The sequence below is a fragment of the Trichoderma ghanense genome, assembly GCF_004382785.1.
Source record: "Trichoderma ghanense strain CCMA-1212 chromosome Unknown scaffold_8, whole genome shotgun sequence".
NCBI classification, from domain to species: domain Eukaryota; kingdom Fungi; phylum Ascomycota; class Sordariomycetes; order Hypocreales; family Hypocreaceae; genus Trichoderma; species Trichoderma ghanense.
Genome location: NW_027395671.1, coordinates 621,583 through 637,815, shown reverse-complemented (window position 1 = coordinate 637,815; position 16,233 = coordinate 621,583). Strand labels below are relative to the sequence as shown.

At 50.9% G+C, this 16,233-nt stretch overlaps 4 protein-coding genes across 4 annotated transcripts in view; 2 read left to right on the top strand and 2 right to left on the bottom strand.

The window, feature by feature from the left end:
• CCMA1212_006837 (Tyrocidine synthase 3) overlaps nt 1–1,046 on the bottom strand; it is a gene marked incomplete at both ends in the record, with an annotated part of 69,496 nt that extends 68,450 nt beyond the window's left edge. Inside the window, 3 exons of the mRNA XM_073704032.1 lie at nt 45–198; nt 275–575; nt 667–1,046. Of these exons, the coding sequence (XP_073557274.1) occupies nt 45–198; nt 275–575; nt 667–1,046 (835 nt within the window). The remainder of the gene's footprint in view (nt 1–44; nt 199–274; nt 576–666) is intronic.
• A 6,393-nt stretch (nt 1,047–7,439) lies between these two features.
• On the top strand, nt 7,440–7,763 carry CCMA1212_006836 (uncharacterized protein; the record flags this gene model as incomplete). The annotated part of the gene is made up of 1 exon (XM_073704031.1): nt 7,440–7,763. One exon carries the CDS (start codon nt 7,440–7,442, stop codon nt 7,761–7,763), a length of 324 nt encoding a protein of 107 aa, XP_073557481.1.
• A 3,891-nt stretch (nt 7,764–11,654) lies between these two features.
• On the bottom strand, nt 11,655–13,949 carry CCMA1212_006834 (Cytochrome P450 monooxygenase dtxS2; the record flags this gene model as incomplete). The annotated part of the gene is made up of 4 exons (XM_073704030.1): nt 11,655–12,638; nt 12,721–13,184; nt 13,382–13,532; nt 13,794–13,949. The coding sequence occupies 4 exons, from the start codon at nt 13,947–13,949 to the stop codon at nt 11,655–11,657; spliced, it is 1,755 nt and encodes a 584-aa protein (XP_073557482.1).
• A 981-nt stretch (nt 13,950–14,930) lies between these two features.
• CCMA1212_006833 (uncharacterized protein) lies at nt 14,931–16,016 on the top strand (the record flags this gene model as incomplete). Its single annotated transcript, XM_073704029.1, has 1 exon — nt 14,931–16,016. The coding sequence occupies one exon, from the start codon at nt 14,931–14,933 to the stop codon at nt 16,014–16,016; it is 1,086 nt and encodes a 361-aa protein (XP_073557477.1).
• Between the last annotated feature and the right edge of the window lie 217 nt (nt 16,017–16,233).

Below are 16,233 nucleotides of genomic sequence, written 5' to 3'. Positions count from 1 at the left end.
TTAGAGACTTGACATGTCGGTAGATCGGGCACCAGAGAACTTACCAGGTGCAACATTCGGAGGAATCGTCCGGTTCTCCAATGTTACCACTGCCTTGACCACGCTTGTAAGGCCAGACGCACCCTCGGCCAGATAGACATCATTGCCAAAAGTCTTGCTGATGGCAGAGACTTCAGTCTCATCCTTGTTGCCGTTCCACTGGTAATTGGCCGAGTAAGTCTACTAGATCTCCTACAATTCCAAAATGCTTCGGTTCGGCTACTGTTTCACTCACCTCAACAACAAGAGCAGATCGTGGATCCAAGCCCGCGGCATCGTAGGCTTCGCGAATGAGCGCCTCATGCGCCTCAGCTGCTGTACTTGGACCACGGGCGCTGGAAGCTCGAATGACGGCCCGGATCGGGTTGCCGCTGCGCATGGCATCAGGCAGTGTCTTGATATATACAGCTGACACGGCCTCGCCTGCTACAGCGCCATCCTCAGAAGCTACCAGAACAACTGCCGATTTGGCACTGCCAGATCGAACAGCGGAGCAAGCCTCATGCAGAGCCACAAGAAATGACGATGTTGACGCTCTAATCCCCATGCAAAGCACAGAAAACTCGTTAGCGAACAGGACACTGCACTCACGGAGAGAACTGATAGCAGTTCGGGTAGTAAACGAACCTTGGGCCTCTCAAATCATGCTTCGATGACACCATCGACACATCCGCCTCTCCAATACTGCCAGCATAGCAGCCCACACGAGCATCCTCGCCCCTGTAGCTGATCTCGCACGCATCCTCAAGACACTCACGAGTCACCTCCAGGAGCTTCCGCTGCAGGGGGCTACAGCTATCAGCCGCTGTCTTGGTCAAGGAGAAGAATGAAGCATCAACGGGGTCCCGTTCTTCCTCTTCGTTGCCATCCACTCGCGGTTCGTTGACAATGGACTCCCAGAATTGCTCGGCATTGCGAATGCCACCTGGAAGCCGGATGCCAACGCCGCAGATGGCAATTGGGGTAAGGGATTCGTTCCCATCTTCGTACGTAGTGTTCGGCGCCATTTTTTTTTATCTTGTACAGATTTATCTTCGTCCTGTTTTTTTGTACTTCCGTTCTATATTGTAACAATCGCCGTGTATTCCAAAATACCGAGAAAAGGAAAAATAGAACTGTTGTTTTCCTCGTTTTATTACAATCGAATAGTCCGTTATTGGAGATCGATCCGCTCGGATATTGATCCTTCTTTAAGCTTCCCTTGCTTCTTTTACTTCGAAAGGGTATCGAGTGTTGTAGCAATCGAAAGCGTAGATGTCGACACAAGGCGATATACCGTCTTTTCGACCGAAAGGTGTATGGATCCAAGCTGTGGAATCCGTTATCGAGAGAAGGCGAAGTGCTTCAAAAGCAGCACATTGGCGTACCCGTTAGACGAACGAGAGTCTCGATATGGAGAGTTGAAGTACGAACGAAGCAGCAATTCATCACTGCTATTATCACGCAAGGACACAGTCTCGCCGCCGATGACAGTATACACCAAATATTATTAATATGGCAGTCCAGCAGTGGTCACCTATTACGAGGATGATGAACCTGCTGGGGTATCCGTAGCGGCTACGCTGCTCGTACAGGTAGGTAACTCTGCCGACACTGTGCAGCCCTGGCTCGGTTCCCCCCGGCCATCAATAATACCAGCAGCTGTATGACAGCTACAGAATAGTGAACGAGGCTTGGCCTAGGCAGTACGCTCTTTCTTCCGCGTGAGACTGGATGGGGTTCACGCAAGAAGCTGAACCACGGTCAGCCAGATGCAAGGGTTCTCTCCGATCTCAAAGACGGGAGGCTGGCTCCAAGCTGATGGTCAGCTGTGCCGCAGCAAGGGAGTAGTGGTCTTAGACAATGTTCAGGACCGATGTATGCGAGAAAGAGGCGATACGTAGTCAGCATCTGCCGTGTACCTGGGAAGAACAAGTCAGCTCAAGCAGCAATGATGAGCAGCCAGGAGGCGAGATGGCAGCTTTGCGTCCCAGGGACAGGGTCTTACAGGGCCGGGCTAGACTTAGCTGGAGATGAAGCTGGGGTCGAAAAAATTGGAGAAGACTCGAACCGGACAGGGGTGTCCATGCAGATGTCTTGCTTGGCGGGCGCCAAACAGCAAGGCTCCGGACAGTGGAGGAGGGAGCGGCGCCTAGCTACATGAGCAGGTACTCGTACTTTGTACGGACTCTGAGGCAAGGCAGCAGCATGATAAGAAGTGAGACTCGATCGACTGAACGACAGAAGTACCTACTTACATTCTTTGGATACACCGGTTGACATCGGTAACTCCCGTCTTCACTTGGTCACGGTGTCCCATGTCGAGCTTTCATAAGGGGAGGGCTACCCTGCATTATCGCAGAATTACATCCTGCAAGACAAAAAATGTATTGTTGAATCCTCTCATGGGGTTCCAATTTTACATGTTCTTCATCACACTCATGGTAAATACTCGCAGTAATTTTTCAAGTGTCACTGGAGCCGGAGTGCACATGTTGCGCGATGGTGAGGGAGGAGCTGGGACAAGTTTCCCGGAACCTCTCTTTCGAAGTCTGTTAGGTATGAATCATATCGACTCACCCGCTCTGCACAAATGAAAGATTGGATAGCATGGGGCTGAAAGTACACATTCACGCCTGTTCTGCACACCATTTTGGGGGGCGTGGCAGCCGGATGCGTGAAGGAAGGATGTCAGTATCGGATCTTACTTGCATAACTTCTCTACGAATCGCTGCTGCGGTCCTGAAGGATTCCGTATCATGGCTCGTCAAAAATGAATGGCGGACAAGAGTACGAAGTAGCCGTAATCAACCATAGGGGTCCATCTGGAACAGTGGCGTCTCAGCTCGTCTCAACAACGCAAGGGAAGAGGCGTCTTCCAACTCTTGCTGCCAACATGACCACGAAAAGCACGCAACAAGAGAGACTGGCTGTCATTTCTCCCCTAGCTCGCACGGAAAGTATGCTTAAAAAACCACTGGACACGTCGTACTAATACTGACAAGGGGATACCCCTGTCAGGCTGGCAGCTCCTCCGCAGCAATAGGCTGCAAATTACCCACCTTCCCGTCAGACTGCCATGGGTATCGCCCGCTTTGCCTATTCTGGACGCCGGACTCCTTGTCTGACAACTGCCGCGCGGAGATATTACGTGGGAGACGGCGATGGCGCTTCCGGGACTTACATGCCGTGGGTGGTGGTGCGAAACGGCCATCAGAATAAGTCTGGCTTTTTGAGAAACCGAGCAGCATCTTCGTAGGTGTATATCAGTACAAGGCGAATGGATTCATCTCAGTCCCCTGATTTGTCTCAGCCCCCAATCGTCGTAGCCTGCATTGGATAAGTCCATAGGAACTGTAAGTAGGTATGGACACGAGGCTCAACCCGAATCCGCACGCTCACGTAATGTCAAGATGAACTCTGGTGTGATTGTATCTGAGCGACATCGTTGTTGCTTGTATCGGCATGGCTGTTTCTTGCTGTATGAGACCTGGGTGTTGTGACCAAGGCGGCAAGGGACCTAGAGGATGGCGGTTTCAGGCCCCAGCTCGCATCTTCTAAAATTACACCAGCTAAAGGCATGAACCGCCACCGCCTAAGCATGTCTCAGAATCCAGCTGCGGACTATCTGATGGCTGCATGTATATGACTCCTCATCTGCATGTGAGAATCATCAGCCGCACCGGTTTCCATAGGCAGAGTGCATGTACGAAGTACCTGTACCAGAAAGCTTCTTTGCAAGAACACGGTGCGTCTGCTTCGTCAAATATCCCAGCTATCTTCCACAAGTAGATACGGAGGACCAGCAGCAGTTTGTGTCACCGGGACTCGAATAGACTGGGAGATTTACTCTGCAGGGCGTGTCTCCTTTGTCTGATACGAGGGCGTTCGTATTTGGTGGTATGAGTGTCGGCTGGAGACTACATGTAGGCGGAAGCGGCGCTCTAGAGAGGCGACACATATACTTGATAATTTGGCTTCGGACACTCCGTGAGGCTCAACCCTGTTCCCTAATATCGTCCTTCCTCGTAGTCAGAAGTCATGTATTATTGTATGCTCAGGTCAGAGAAGAGAAGATTGCTTGATACCTGTGACATTATGAAGTGCTGGGAGGCAAATACGCCATCGCTGGAATTTCAACACCGTGTTACAATTATGCAGGCCTCTATTCCTGCGGATATAATCCGTTGGCAAACGCTTTGTTTGGCTACATGGAAAAGGCTGTTTAGCAGATACCGTTTTACAAATTGTCATGAAATTGGTGGCTTCTGGGCTAAACGCTGTGATTTCACTCAAGGTTGGACACCGCATCGAGTTCAGGCCCATTGCCAGATTAGCGAGCTTCCACTCTGTATGGAAAAGACTCTAGGAGAAAACTCGACAGTTGTCTCACGAGCCCACCATGCTCCGGCCAAAGGCAATGCCCTGTCGATCAGTCCTCTTTAGGGAGGCATTGCAGTATCTGATCGGTCTGAAGTGCCTTGGCTGTTCAAGCTTGGTCGATGGTGGCGTTGCTAAGAGGACGGTGGCTGCTCCAAGGTGAACACTTTGATCTGAGCTCGCTTGCATGCTCTCGAAAACTGAGCACTGACCACGGGCAACTTGATCGATCCCATTCTTTTGGCAGGCGAAGACGCTTTATCATGATGCCCATGTGGCTCGGGGACTGAGACACGCCGGAGTAGAGGCTTCAACCCATAGTTGGACGTGTGGTTGCTCATTTGGTATGTCTCTTCAATGTTGAACGTTGCTATGCCAAATTCACCTGTTATTATTGTTGTCTGTTAATAGCATATGAATGAATAGATTCAAGGACTACTTTCTCTCTCCTTGCAGAATCCTTTGCTTCTGTTGCATCTATGTCCAGTAAGATCGGAACCACGCGCCATTCCAAACTTTCTGTTGCATCGGACGTAGATAGACCTTGCAGATGACATTGCCGTCCACAGCATTATTGCTATCCATTTCTAAGCAGTTCTATAACCATAAAATGTGTGCCGCCTCCATGAAGTTGGACTTCACAATCTTCAAGATGCCTTGAAAGAAAACTTCGACGGAAGGCTGATAATGGCGAGTGATCGAGGATGCATAGCCGACGCAGAGATGTCGACGATCGCTTGCCCAATACGAGTAGATGTAAGCATTAGTTATTCAAAGGAAGCACGGCCCCTAGTCCCTCGTCGCCACTCCTGTCGATCGACAAATGCATGTGGCTCATCTTAGTCGAGCTCCCCCCCACACACACAGCGGGAGAGCCCTTTTGGCAGTAGTTGCTGCATGGTAGCATTGCCCCGAAGATTAGTCTAGAAGGCTCAGCATCAGACAGACACCGTTTCGGGATTCCGGCACCCGGAGAGACGACTTGACGCTTACTGCTGGAGGACGGTGGGCAAGCCTCCCGTTGTTGAAGATAGCTGGCACATGGCAGAGTGACATGCATATTATCACAATCTGAGGCATCGCCATAACTATCTTACATCATCAGGTCGGAGGAGAGTCTTTTTCCCCCCCTTGTAAGAGATGCTAGACATTGACGGCTACGCTTCTTCCCCCTTGCATTCGCGGGCCGATTCATGCGGGCCGCACCCAGAGTGCGGAGGATATCCTCCCTGCAATAAAGGCGAAAGCACCGTGAATAGATGCTGAGCTGAAGTGGCAAAGTAGATATACTTCCCATCCCAAAGCTGCAATTTATTATTTATCGAGGGTTATGTGAGGCGTGCGTAGCTTGGCTCGTAAGCTCGAAAAGTGGATGCATGTCGAGCTGATCTGTAAGGAGATGCTTTTGGTATTATTTTGCGCAGTTTGAGCTCGATAGCATGCGTGTTGGAAGATACAACGTGGTGGATTTGAACTTATTCATCACCTAGGGGACACCCAGGCGTCTTCGAGCAACTTATATGAGGCTGTAGGTTAGAAAGGCGATGCTCTTTTGAGATGGATGTTCTCAAGTAATTCTCTCGTTATGGTCATATAGCCCCATATATGCCTATTGGCTTCCATTAATCTCTTGGAAAATCCTTTTTGCGTGCGGATGGGTGGCGTATACTCCCTGGTTAGAACCAGCAAATGTCAAAGATAAGAGCATACGGCAGTGATTATAGGTTCGACCCATCCATTTATAGTTGAATATGAGTTCCTGCATGTGGACACCAGCTCTCGCAAACTCAACGAATCGGCCGTGTCAACAAAATATCACTGCAAGGATTTTTTGATTCCGTTAAGGTTTTGCAAGTCACATATGTCCAAACAGAACAGTTGTCTGATGTTGTATATTGTGAATCGCGTTACTCGCGCAGGAGCAGATCACGGTTTTGCTTCCGGTACACTGCATCCTGTGTAAGTGTGCACTTTACCTTTGAGCCCTCTGAAAGCCCCATGTTGTGGATGATCTTTCTTCCTCTATTTTGATGAATCCATAGCAATATGTGCGCTTCATTGATGTCCAATATCCTTATGGCCATTTTTTCCTTAGATAATGTTTGAGAGTAGACGAGGAACATATTTGAGCGCCTTCCCAGTCGTGAGTGACGAAACCCCTTGCACGTGGTCAGCGACAAGCCTGAAATGGATATCACATCGATTCAAGCTTTCTGTCAACATCTATCACACTGATGCTTGATACAGAGGCCATTACTTCCCCTAAATGTCTAGATTTTGCTCATCATACTGCAAGTCACGAGCTTGCGTGGCACTTACATCGCAACAGTTTGACATCGATGGGCTTCAAGAACATGGCCAAACATGTTCCATATTTCTGTCACAGGCTGTGTCTGAGAACAATATACTCTTCGATGCTTGACATGATACCTTGTCTCCCGTTCACCTCAAATCAGAGCAAGCTCCTATTTTGACAGTGTATGCCCCATACAGCTGGCCAGTGTAACGTCCACAGCATACTGACAGTCCACTCACTCTCCCATCCGACATTGTGGTTGTAAAACATCAAAGTTTCAGAGCTACAGCCGCCATAACCCCGCAATGGGAACTCACCGGCACCCATTCAAGTGGTATAGAAAAGTCTCCTGATGGAAGCATGTTGGCCTTCATGAGCCTTGAATCACAAATGTGGTACAACCGGCAAAGTCGTGGCCTTCAGCAACACCAAAACAGCACAAGCAATGATGCACGCAGCAGATGAAGAGCTTTTCCTTCACTCACATTCAGAACCCTCTCCCTCGCAAGAACAATGCCATAAGATATATGACTGTCCGTTGGTCGTTGCTTCGCTCGGTTGTCGATAGAACAGGAGAACCAGTAGAACTCAGTCCGCATATCCCGCCGCGACTCTGCAATAAGGCTCAAGAGAGAGAAAAGAAACCTCGCACCCTCGACCAGCTAGTTTATAAGGGGTGGCCCGTCGATCTTAACCAACAATGTGTTTCATCATCGTTACCCGGTGCCCCGTATGCTACGGAACGATGGCATGCAACGTAGTCTCCTGCAAGAAGGTCCTCATCGCCCACCAGACATGTGGCGATCGTCACCAGGGCCCCGACAACATCTCAGACGTGATGTGCAAGCACTGCTACCAAAAGACGCAGATAGAGATCCCTGAGCCTACCCTGAAAGACAAGGCAAAGTACTACGCCAGAAAGCTCAACCCCTCGGGCGGTTCCTCATCAAAGGTGCGTCCATATACGGCCACGCCGGTGCCTCTGCTCGACGACAAAGTTGCACAGGAGCTGTCGGAGATTGCCAACAAGAAGCGCCGAAGCTCACAGGGCCCTGCTCCCGGTCAATAAGTAAGATGGTGTGCTAAATCCGAGCTCTAGTAGGCAGTTCTGCCCGAGGTCTGCGTCAGGGGCGTGCCACCTGCTGATGCTCTTCTACAACAGAGGCTGAGCTCCCCGACGACGACTCAAATCCCCGCATCGGCGAGGTGAAATTCGGTCAAGAGATACCCTAAGAGCAATAACGACATCATTTGGAGAAACGGCATAGACATGGATGAGCTGGAGAGAGGTGAGCCTTTTCACGTGAGCAGCTTCAGACAAGATTCATCGGCGAGTAGACAAAATGAAGTGGGGGAGGGGCACAACTGGTGCAACAGGATGCTGAAAAGGCTGGGCAATGGCGTTGTACATCTGTTTCTATCTCGAAGAGGGATCCAAAAATTCTTTATGAGACGTTCGAAAGAATGGATTGATGTCCACCGTGTGCAAAAATGAAAGAAATGGCAAAAGTAATGTCCTCAGTGAGGCTCGAACTCACGACCTTCAGATTGCCCAAACTAATGGTTTGGATCATATTGAGAATATGAGACTGACGCGCTAGCCAACTGCGCCATGAAGACAGGCTTGTTGCTTGAAATGGCAGTTCCTTAATAAGATATATGGAGGTATATCCAGCTCGCAAGGTTGATGCTCCAGGTCCTTCATGTCGCAGTCTATTCCCGGCCCTCCTCTGTAAAAGAATTGCTGAAGATGTGATTGTGCCTGTTTAATTTTCCCTTAGCATGATAACTTCCAGCATCTCAATTCTTCGAGACCTCCAGCAGAACAGTGCATGGCTATAGTAACACCCGCCACATTTACCTGGACATGGCATTGCTGGCCAAAAACCAGTCAGCCAGCACTGATTGTTTTAAGCAGTGTTCATCCACCATAGCGACTCCAGACTTATTGTCCCAATCTCCAAGATCATGTGGCTCCTGCTATTAGGACACGAGGCCGTGGCCCGGCGATCCTTTCTACACATCATCAACAGCCTGGTGAACCTCATATGGTGGGGAGCATTTGTCGCCTACCGGTTCTGGGTCTTCGAAAATGAAACTCCTGAACCACTGCGCTTTTCTGTAGGGTACAGCTTTGCTCACAATCTTGGTGCAGCTCCCTATCGGTGGCAAACGGGACTGGATAGCCAACACGGAGTTCGCCAAGTAGCGGCACAGTATCGCCTAGTCGTCGTGTCTTTACATGCTAGTGACTCTCTGGATTGTATGGTTCTACAGCAACTCGGTATCTACGGGAACATCCTGTCAGATTCTGCAAGCTATGCAGTCTCACCGTTGCGCAAGCCCTCGAAGAGCCTCAAGTTTCTCGTGGGCCTCATCACTAGACCGCAAAATCCCTCGCTGGGTGTAAACTCAAGGTGGACCACCCATCTACATACTGAGGCGACTTCTACAAACATTCTGCGGCAAGTCATTCACAAAGCCCAAAGACCGAGCGACTGCTATCGCCAGTGTTAACTTCCTTCCGAGGCCACATCTTGCAGAGTGCGTGGTTGGATTGTGGAAGATATTCCTACCCGATGAGATCCTATGAGTGGCGGTGAGGCCTTCTAAGAGGAAGACAACGCTGAGGCCACCCAGTTGATCTTGAATGTCCATCGACGGGTAACTTCTTTGTGCTGAGCATTCATCATGCCATCTTTGATGGCTGGACGCTCCCTATACTCATGGAGACCTTGGATGCTGCGTATCGCGGCGTCGAAGCTCCTGCCCTTTGACTACTCAAGATTCGGACACAGTGTGCAATATGACCAGATCTTGGTCCAAGTGCTCAGCGTACCAGTTGCTTTCATGCCGGTTGACATATCTCGCGCCTCTAGCTGAAGATGAGGCTTTGGGGCAAGCTCGCCGTTGGAGACTACAGGACTACAAACACCGGGGAAACAGGCGGCCAAAGCGAGTCCATATGCACTATACCGAATGCCTAGGGGAACCGGAGATATACTCCACGGAACCTTTCCCACAGCCAGATAATCCACGCGCCTCCATCCATCTTTCTGGATCAAGTCGAGCCAATTGAGCTTTATGACCGAGAGGTTTGTCTTCTTTCTCCTCTTCAAAGACCAAGTTGTAGGCAGCAAAGCCCAGACATGCCTTGTGTTGCGGCTTAGACAGGACCAACGGCATTTCCGAAGGATCGGTGTCTTTGACGGGGCCAACCCCAAAGTCCAGGAGATTCTTGATGCCGTTGAACCGGGTAAGCAGTTCCTCTTGTTATCTTGCCTATGACCCTTCTTTTATCCATTAATGAGCCTTGGAACACTTGTTGGTCAATCTCAACACTTGTCGATGAAGTCCAACGGGGGTAATAGCATGTACTGCTACTTTGAGAGCTTGAAGTGATACATTTTCATGCATGCGGTGTAGAAAGCCAACCACCGGCTTGTAAAAAGTCTTCGAGGTGGCTTTGTTTGCTCTGCAATGCTGGAAGTCTGTTGAGAGTGAGAGACTTATATAGTCCATACAACCTTTATTACATCCCCCGCTGCTCTTGCTTCCTGAGTGTAGCACATAGAGGCAATTTCCCGGAATCTGTTCCACCATATCATTCACGGCGGCTTTCACCATGACCGTATCAATCCAGCATTCGATTTATAGGGACTCCCGGTTCTCACGCTCATTCGTAGCAGGCCCTATTCAACAACCATCATCTCGCGAAATGGAGCATTCAGCCATTCAGCCTCAGCCAGATCCCATCGATCCCGAAACTAATACCCTAGCCTAAGCCACCTCGCTAGGAACAGCCCTCCCGAAATCTCCCAGACGCCACACTCGTCAAGTACCGTACCGTGCCCGAGGATATGGGAAGACGAGAGATTGCTTTATCACAAGTTGCGCCGGATCCCGACACCCACCAACCAACAGCATATAAAATCCCTCCATTAGCCCCTGAATCCGAGCTCCAGCAAAAACAAGGCCCAACAGCGCAGTCGACACAGGCCAGAAGGCGGGCCTTGCTTTGACATGCCGAAGGTTTGCATCAAGTAGTGCCCTGACGCAGTCAAAGCTCCATTATCAGGCACCACTATATTCGCCTTTTATATCTCACAGGTCCATGTCTCCCATCGCCGTGATGATATAATCGCGTACACATTGTCACAAGCTTGTGACACATTCTTGGGACGCCCACGCATCGGACCCCTAGCATAAACCCACACGGAATACTAGAAGCCAACAAGTTGCGTCCAAATATCACGTCTGAATCCATATAACTGGGAAGTATGAGGCACAACCGCATGGATATACAAGAACTAACCCATGAATAAAGCGCGGTCAGCGAATCATTAAGCGAGTACAAAGACTTCTGGAAGCATTGGGACTCAAGCTATAACATGCCTAATCTCCTGGGGCTGGCATATCCACTTCCCCCTGACAACCAGCGACGAAGGCCCAACAACAATGCCCACATGTCTCGGGCATGCGTCAAATCGTATCGCGATTGCGCATGGGGTTCTGGGATTCCGGGACGCGGGTCGCCTATTGACAAAGCTGGAAATCGACATCAATGCTTGGAAAGTGGCACTCCTGATACTGCTTGAATGGAGCCTACCATGACACGGGGTCGTATTGTGCGTTAAAAGTAGTGTGACGAGAAGGGGCTTTAGTTGACGAAGTACGAAGTACTCAAGCAGTACTTGGTATTACACGCATATCGGATCTGATATCGAGAGGTACGGGCGCACAAACACACCAGGAAACTTGCATTGAGCAGGCACCAAATTGATCAAAGGGAATATCAAGAAATACATTCGTGAGCAGACCGAGACATACAAAGTGGACAGGAAGTACAAATAGACTTTTCATCAACTGAACGCATCAGCTACCATAACCATGACACTTTTGCCCTCGAAGAAAGACAGAGAAAATAAAATTGTAGAAACAAAAAGTCTGAGTCACGGAATCAGGCAGTCAACTCCTCTCGATACCGAAACTGAAGCATCGGGCCCTTCTGGGAACTGACAAACCTGTCATACAGCTGGAATTCATTCCTGCAACCCCGACCTTCCAAATCATCTCCCACTCCCTCACCCAAGTTGCTATCAGGATCCAGGCGTATATCGAACAACCAGAGCATGCGCGCCAAAACAATCGACATCTCCTGATAAGCCAGGTACTTCCCGATGCAGCTGCTCCGGCCAGCACCGAACGGCGTAAATCCATCAGTGTGTCCGGCCCCGGCCTTCATAGTGGCCGGCTCCCTGCCAGTGACAGGCACGGAGCCGTCCTTGGCTCCCCTCTTGCGCTCCTCGGGCATCCAGCGCTCAGGCGCGTACTTGAGCGGCTCAGCAAAGTTGTCCGCGCTGTGGTGCATGGAATAGTGCGGGATTCCCAAGTTGACGCCGGGCGGGAAGTATTCGCCATCAACCATGAGCCCGTCAGGACCAACTTCGCGCGGCAAGATGCTGGCCACGGGAGGCGAAAGGCGCATGGCCTCGTCGATGCAAGCAGTCAGATACTCAATTGCCTGAAGCTCGGCAGAGGCAAACCGTATGGGACACTCGACGTCCAAGCCCCTCTTGCCAATGTCCTCGGCCTTCAGGGGATAGGCCTCACGGATCTCACGCGTCACACGCTCGAGGGTACGGGGATTGTGCGTGAGGTAGAAGAGCGTCGCGGTCGTTGAAGTGATCATGCCGTCTGTGCCACCGATGATGAACAGACTTGCCTCCGAGATGAGCTCCTCAGTCGTAAACTTTTTGCCGGTCTTGGGATCGCGCGCTGCAATAAGAGCTGCCCAAATATCTCTGTTCGGCATCGATTCCTGCTCGAGGCGCCACAGGGCGAACGACCTGCTGATCTGCATCAAATTTCCCACCCCGGTGATGAGTTCTTTGAACAACAACTTGTGTAGGTTACCGAAGAAGAGAGACTGCATGTGACCAACCTGGATAACCAAGGACAGTCAGTGAAGCACTCTGGTAGCCACAATAAGCGGCCTCGTCGCTTTTTGCTCAGCTTCAACTTACTAAATGGATACCAGCCACACCGTTGGGCAAGTCCTTGATAAAGTGTCGATACCGAGGGTCTTTCTGAGCATTCCACGTCCGGCCAAATGTCACAGAGCCCATGATATCGGCCAGGCAGAAGGCGACGGCGTATGACATATCCTTACCAAAACTCCATCCTTCCTCGCCTTGTGATTTGCTGCCTGCTCCCTCGGCAATGATGTTGATAAACTCATCAACGTGAGGCGTCACCTGGTCCTCGAAGTCTTTCACGGCAGCAGGCGTAATAGCGGCTTGGTTGATCGCCCTCCTGAACGTATGCTCCTTATGATTCACCGTAGTAAGAGACATCTCGGCCCCAAAGAATCGCTTGAAGGAAGCATAAGCGTCGGCCTTGTTTGTCCTCTTGCGGACATCGTGAAGGTCCTTGGAGGCTTGTGCGGAGTTGATGGAGAGACGGTTGGGTCCAAAGCGAACGTGTTTTCCTGAAACACAAAAGGTTGGTCAGTTGAATGTGACCTCAATGGTAGGAGGCCGCCGAAATAAGAGCATGTAAGTCAAAGGGCGGGCGATTGAAGATGATCTTTGTAGACTCTACTCTCCTTCTGCTTCGGGCCAAACTTCGCCGACGAGAAAAGAGGAGCACGGCAGATGAAAAGGTTGAAGAATGCATAAAGCTCACCATAACGCTTGTGCTGCTTATCAATTTCAAGATGTCGACCTCCCTCAGCAATCCAGTAAACAGTATACCAATCCGTGAGAGCAGCGATCAAGGGTCCGGGATACTTGGCGAGAGGATGGAAAACCAATCTATAAACACAGCGTCCGAAGAGCTACGGATATAGAAAATTAGCCCACATAAAGACCCAGGCTTCCAAGCCGATGATCTGATGGTATTTGATGCGTAATGGGGCTCAATCAAGGGCAGGATGCGAGTAATATATGCGCCCGTTGCTCCACCTTGCCGTTGCGCGAGTAATGGGAATCAAATCGCCTGTCGAGCGGCTTATACGGAGGATATAGGTCTTGATTGAATCCTCGCTTGAGGTCTCGCTTAGGACAGACAAGGTCCAAAGAAAACGCGATTCACATACCCCCGTGAACAGACCAAATAACGCCAATTGCGTCCACCAGAAAATATCGAGAAGCTCAAAATGTTTTAGGTGAGAGTACAGCAGCTTGGCCAGTCCCAGAAAGGCGATTGCGAAGCCGCAAGCAGGGATGGCGTGAAACACATTCATGGGTGCCATTTTCTCGATGCAACGAGGCGGGTTGTTCCTGACAAAGCCACTGTCATAGGCAGGAGTTTTCTGTTGATCCTCTGCTAAGATCGGCCTCTATCGCCAAGGGTCCAAGTATGTATGCACTGTACTGTAGGATCGACTTGAGTGGTGAACAGGGAGAAGTGCAAGAGCACGGGGGTGGAAGGTCGGAGGTGGGCTAATTTCTTATATGAGTGATACGAGAAACGATCCGAAGCATGCAGGTGAACGATTTGGGCAGACCGGGGTCCTTGCCATTGCCGTATGCACGTCGTACAGCCTCACGAAGAACTGGATAAATCGCAGATATTAGGGGGACGAAGTGTGTCCCTCGATATCACAGCCGACAAGCTTCACCGCACAATTGCGTGTGGGTTGTCACGATAGTTGTTGGTTGAGAGACTTGACTAATGTGGCAACCGCATATGGAATCCCCAAGCCGGCTCTTGATCCGGCTCCATCTGAAAGTCCCCGTCCACATGTCTACTATGGAGCGAGAACTGCATTCGAATACCACCGCAGCCCAGAGGCACTAGTGATTCACAGCCTGATTCACAGCCTGGGAGGGTTGAAATCGTCCGATGGTTGTTGGTCGTTGTCACCCCTCTCGAACAAAGATATCGCATGTAGTGTGTATAATACAGTACCCCTACTTACATGTACTTGTGCAGCACAGACCCAGGGTGCCGGGCCGCAACTCTGGGTCAAAGACTATGGGGCCCAGTCTTGATAGAGTCGGGGCCATGTTGTGAAGTACTGTAATATCCTCCTCGGTGTCCGCGGTCTGTCTTTGCTGGGAAAGGGCGAGTGCGAAAGCCAACATGCGCCGGGTATGGGTACTACATATAGCCACTACCGTTCCGCTTCTCCTGATGGCATCGTATCTGCTTCGTCTTAATAGGTAATTGCCATCTTCTCCCATCACCGGCATTTGAGTCTCGGCAAGCCACTCCTACTTTCCTCTTCAAGATGCAGGCAATGGGAAAATACGTGCTGTTGGAGAAGGGTGTCACCACCCCTGATACGGACACCGTTAACAGTGCCGATGTAGGACAAATCCTAGATGTCTCCGTAAGTAGGATCCGAACCAGAGCCTGCATATGCCCTTCGTCTACTTCCCGCGGCTCGGAGGCAGCTGCTGACTCTTGCAACCCATTATTGCAGAAGCGGACTCCATTCTATCAGCTGAAGACTCTCTTCCTTTTCACCAAAAGCGACTTCAAGACTGTCATCATCCCTCAGACTATATTTGCTGCGACGGCAGCATTGTCGAAAACACAACTCACAACGGCAGGCCCTGATGGGAGCAATGTCACCAATGGATGGGGTGTAGCGTCCCGGATGCCACAGATGCTCGCGTGGATCTGGCTCAACCTCTTGGTCGAAGATATCGCCAACCAACGTCTCGAGGGAGCAATCGTAGAGGACACAGTCAACAAGCCATGGAGGCCGCTGCCTTCACGTCGACTTACACCAGAGCAAGCCCGAGACTGGCTCGTCATTTCCATCATGGCCGCCGTCGGCTTGAGTCTTCTCTTTGGCGGCTACAGCGCGAGCATCACCTTGATGGTCTTCATCTGGATGTACAACGACCTGGAAGGCAGCAGCAGCGGCATCTGGATTCGAAACGCCCTCAACGCGGGTGGCCTCATGTGCTTCAGCTGGGGCGCCCTCGCCACGCTCTCAGGCGGCGAGCTGCTGCCACGAGGCTTCGCTTGGATCCTGGTGACGGGGGCCATCATCATGACAACGGTCCACGCCCAGGACTTGCCGGACATTGAAGGCGACATGGCGCGCGGACGGCTCACGATGCCCCTGACGTACGGCGAGACGGCGGCTCGAGCTTCGCTGGCGGCCATGGTCATGTTCTGGTCGGTAGCGTGTCCGTTCTTCTGGAATGCGTCTCTGTGGGGATGGGCGGCATCGGCAGGCATCGGAAGCACCATGTCGGTGCTCGCGTTGCAGAAGCGAGGCCAGCGATGGGACGAAGTGGTGTGGAAACTGTGGTGTCTGTGGATAACGGTGCTGTATATGCTGCCAGCAATGGAAAAGTAGCCCAGTGATAGGCGTCATAAGTATCCTTTTTTTTGACATCAGCTTCATCCCATGCTCGTGCCCATGCATATGTATTCAACGGACCTTAGTAGTGATGCTTGTCGTAGCGTCGATGTTGAGCGAGGGCGCGGGCAGACCCAGGCCATGTAGCATTCTGCCGTGGCTAAAATGAAGCATGTATGTGTGGGTGGATGGACCGGAAGGGGGGCCCTGGTAC